General features: G+C 55.0%; 1 protein-coding gene across 1 annotated transcript; it reads left to right on the forward strand.

Annotated features, from left to right (window-relative positions):
* Positions 1-1,030: 1,030 nt before the first annotated feature.
* Positions 1,031-2,062, forward strand: LOC134522582 (olfactory receptor 14A16-like). Its single transcript, XM_063350353.1, has one exon. It carries the CDS (start codon positions 1,046-1,048, stop codon positions 2,060-2,062), a length of 1,017 nt encoding a protein of 338 aa, XP_063206423.1. The 5' UTR covers positions 1,031-1,045.
* The last annotated feature ends 2,631 nt before the right edge of the window (positions 2,063-4,693 follow it).

Genomic DNA, 4,693 nt, shown 5'->3' on the forward strand with positions numbered 1-4,693 from the left:
TGTTAGAGGTGAATGAACCAGGGAGTATCAGGAAGCAACACCCTGCTGCTCACAGACAGCACCAATATCGCTTTTCCAGCCTCATCAGGGTTGCTCGATGTCCCCACGGGAGCCTGCACAGCCAGAGATGGCCCTGGGCAGTGCCCTGCTGCCGGGAGGGGTGTGCAGGGCAGAGCTGAGCCCCCAGCGGGTGGGATGGGCTCTGGGGGCACTGGCAGGGAGGAGACCTGGGCGCAGACAAAGGGCTCCGGGCAGGGGCAGCTCCAGGCAGCAGAGACATGGGCAAGGGCTGGGGGGAAATGCCGACACGCACTGGGGAGGGGGCGTTCAGGCAGCTCTCTTTTGGTCCTTCACCGGAGTTGTCTTCTGGGCGTTGACTGAGGGGCAATGACGTGACTCTCTAGAGCACCCCATCTCTGGGACCCCTGACTGTCCGCTTTGCCTGTCCTGCTGGGCTTGCCAGCTGCCCCCAGAAAGGCACAGCTCTCCGGTGGGATCCCAGGGAGGGCTGAGCCTTTCCTCGGGGGTTCGGCACTCACCTCTCCGAGTCCTTTGCTTCTCGCTGGGAGGGGTTGTGTCGTGTCCTGCTGTCTCCATCACACTCACAGCTCCATCTCTGGGCTGAGACAGAGAAGAGTTCGCAGATCTGCTCTTTGAACCAGTGCTCCTCTGCTCCCGTGGGAGCTCAGCTGTTTGGGTTTTATGCAAGAGTGAGTTGGGTGTGAATTCATCTTCAGGTGCAGCACAAGCAAAAGTGCAGGACAGATGGGAAAAAGACTGATGGACACTGCAGCTCTCCTGGCTCTGCACTAAGCCAAAGGGAGCTGAGCCTGTTTGCTTGTCCCGTCTCAAGACTCTTCCCATGTTTAGTGATAAAACTGAGGATTTCTGCCCTTAAAAAGAACACTCACCAGATGTGATAGTGAAAAATGAAAAACACAGACAACGTAAGAAAAAGGGAGCATCTTTGCTCAAAGAAGGCTGTCCTAATTTTTCCCTGTGTTTTTCCTTCTTTGGACAGAGCCCCCATGACAAGAAACAGCAAATGTCCAACAGCAGCTCCATCACCCAGTTCCTCCTCCTGGCATTCGCAGACACGCGGGAGCTGCAGCTCTTGCACTTCTGGCTCTTCCTGGGCATCTACCTGGCTGCCCTCCTGGGCAACGGCCTCATCATCACCGCCGTAGCCTGGGACCATCACCTCCACACCCCCATGTACTTCTTCCTCCTCAACCTCTCTGTTCTTGACCTGGGCTCCATCTCCACCACTCTCCCCAAATCCATGGCCAATTCCCTCTGGGACACCAGCGTCATCTCCTATGTGGGATGTGCTGCCCAGGTCTTTCTGCTTGCCTTCTTCTTTGGAGCAGAGTTTGCCCTTCTCACCATCATGGCCTACGACCGCTACGTGGCCATCTGCAAACCCCTGCACTACGGCACCCTCCTGGGCAGCAGAGCTTGTGTCCACATGGCAGCAGCTGCCTGGGGCAGTGGCTTTCTCACTGCTCTGCTGCACACGGCCAATACATTTTCACTGCCCCTCTGCCAGGGCAATGCTATTTACCAGTTCTTCTGTGAAATCCCCCAGATCCTCAAGCTCTCCTGCTCACACGCCTACCTCAGGGAAGTTGGGCTTCTTGTTCTTACTGTCTATTTATTGTTTGGGTGTTTTGTTTTCATCGTGGTGTCCTATGTGCAGATCTTCAGGGCCGTGCTGAGGATCCCCTCTGAGCAGGGACGGCGCAAAGCCTTTTCCACGTGCCTCCCTCACCTGGCCGTGGTCTCCCTGCTTGTCAGCACTGCAGTGTTTGCCCACTTGAAGCCCCCCTTCCTCTCCTCCCCATCCCTGGATCTGGTGGTGGCTGTTGCGTACTTGGTGGTTCCTCCAACAGTGAATCCCCTCATCTACGGCCTGAGGAACAAGGAGCTCAAGGGTGCCCTCTGGAAGGCCTGTGATTCTACCAGTTTGCTTCAGCAGCAGCGAATCTCCCATCTCTCTTTACAAGTGACCTCGTATTTATTTCCGGCAGCATTTGTCTTGTGGTCATTGTATCAGTTATAAACCTGTCACTACACAAATACTTGCTTTTTTCATAGAATCATAGAACGGTTTGGGTTAGAAGGGACCCTATAAATCATCCCTGCCATGGGCTCCCGTACCTGGTGAAGACTCCTGTTCTTCAGGGCGCTATCAGGAGCTACCAGAAGAGCACAAGAGGTGTCCAGAGACACCGCGTGCCTTGCGTTGGGTGCACAATGGATGGAGTTTCACAATAAGGTAAAAGCAAAAGATGGCCAGGCTAATGAGGGCCATGGGCTAGATCCCGTGATGAGCCTGACACACTCCCTGAGAGAGATGGAATGTCCCGTGATTGTCCACAGAGCCCTGGGAAGGGTCTGCTTCCCAGCCTGGCCAGCACAGCCAGTGTGGGCTCTCCTCGTTGCCCAGGGGCTCCACAAGCCCCTTGCTCTGCAGAGCAGCACCACCAGCTCGAGGCCTTGCAGGGAGCATGGGGAGGGAACCAGGAATGTCTGGCCAGGCAAGCACTGACCGGGTCAGCTGGGGAAAGACTCTCTGGGGAGCAGGCCTGTCCCTGGAGAAGCACGGGGCACCGCGTGCATGTCAGAAATGAGATGTGAGAAGGAGAATCAGGTTTCTCTGTCACACATCGGCTCGCAGCAGCTCCTGCGCGACAAGGGCACTGCTGGAGGCTGCCCAAGCAGGAAGGCTGATAAGGACAGAGCCCTGAGGGCTGTCAGGGGACTGTGCCAGGGTTGCATCTCCCCGCCCTGAATGAACTTACCCTCTACCGTTCCTGTGCAGCAGGTCTATGGGACCACATTTGGGGCAGCAGGGCCGTGCCAGTGACGGACAGTGCGCTGGCAGCGGCCTCGAAGCAGCCATTAGGAAGTGAAAGCAAGGACAGGCTACAGAAAAGGCTTTGATATTTAGTGCCTGTGTCACACGGGCATGTTTTGAGAAAAGGCAAAGCTCACCTGTACTTGATGGTGGCATGAGAAGTCAGGAGTCCCTCCTCTCTGCCCCTAATTTTACTCAGCCCCTGTATGTTCCTCTGTTGGGATGAGTGGTTTTGTGATGTGCCTCTTTGCCTCAAAATGGCTCCTCCCAGCTGTTGGCCAGTCAGGGTCCTGTAAAAGAAGCGACTCACAAGCAACACCTCAATTTGGGTCACCTTTGCCTGCTTCGCGCCCTCTCTTCCTCTGTCATCGTCTCCGATGGACTCCGCATCCAATATCCAGCAGCTTCCTCTTTACCGGCATCTGTCTCTGCCCTGCCTCCATGGGATGGCAGAGCTGTGGTGGGACAGGCTGGGTGGTGGGAGGGCAGCCATGGACGGGTAGGGTTCCTCAGGAAGGCAGGCAGGGTGGTGAGGAGGCAGAGGTGTGCTCTGTGCACAGGGGAGCAGGGAGCGCAGGGGGCCTTGTCTCGGAGGAAGCCTTGTAGTCGCTGCTCCAGCCTTACATGGGTAGTTGAACCACCACAAAATCTGCTGCAAGGTCAGTGGCGCTGGAAAGAATCAGCCCAAGAGATTTCCAGAGGATGCTGAAGACAGGTTTTGGCCGAGAAAGCTCCTGAGCTGACCACATTTGCACTCTTACTCACAGCCAAGGAGGAACTGGATGGGGCTCATAGGATCACAGCAGTTGGAAGGGAGCCATGAGGATCATCAAGTCCAACTCTTGACTCCACACAGGGCAACCTGCAAGTTAAGGCACATATCTAAGAGTGTTGTCACGTCACTTCTTGATCAATGGCAGGCTTGGGGTCATGACCACTTCCCTGGGGAGCTTATTCCAGTGCTCGACCACTCTTCTAGGGAAGAACTTACTTCCAGTAGCCAGTCCGAACTTTGACAGACACAGCTGTAAGCCATTCCCTTGCATCCTATCACTGGACACTAGAGAAAAGAGGTCAGCATCTCCCTCTGCACTCCCCAGCAGGAGGACGTTGAACACAGCAACGAGGTCACCCCTCGGCAATGACGGTCACCCCTCACATCACAAGGCCCTTGTTACGTCCCGGTCTGACTACGTTTGGTCTGGGAGGGGTTCGGGCTGATTCTGAGCGTGAGATTAAGACACAAATGAGGTCAGATGCCGCTCACTGCAGATTTATTGTTATTCCCCAGCATTAGTCACCAAGACGAGCGATAGAGTAAAGGAAGAAATAGAGAATAGGAAGAAAAGAGAGAAGCAGTGTTACGGAGCACAGCAAGAGTATAGTCACCACCACAGGCCCGCTGGCGTCTCGACGGTCCTTGGAGTTCAACGGTGTCCCATTGATCCGTAGTTCTCAAGTGCGGGTGGTGAGGGTCCCAACTGGGGGCTGGCATGGCACTAGTTGGTTGGCACGTACACCACGCAGGCAGCAGCAGGCAAATTTCCAGACACCCTGTTGGTCTGACGAAAGTCTGCACCAGCTTCTTGTCAGCCCGTAGGCGGCAAACCCCCTGACGGCTTGCAGAAAATTTAGCAAGCTTTGAGAGAATTCTTTTTAGGTTCCAGTCTCTGAAACCCCTCTAGTGCTTTCATCATCTTTCTTATGATAGAATCTTAGACTAGTTTGGGTTGGAAAGGACCTTTAAAGGCCATAGCCATGGGCAGGGACAACTCCCACTAGACCAGGTTACTCAAAGATCCCATCCAACCTGGCCTCGAAACCTCCAGGGAA

This window comes from Chroicocephalus ridibundus, chromosome 12 (genome assembly GCF_963924245.1).
Source record: "Chroicocephalus ridibundus chromosome 12, bChrRid1.1, whole genome shotgun sequence".
Taxonomy (NCBI): domain Eukaryota; kingdom Metazoa; phylum Chordata; class Aves; order Charadriiformes; family Laridae; genus Chroicocephalus; species Chroicocephalus ridibundus.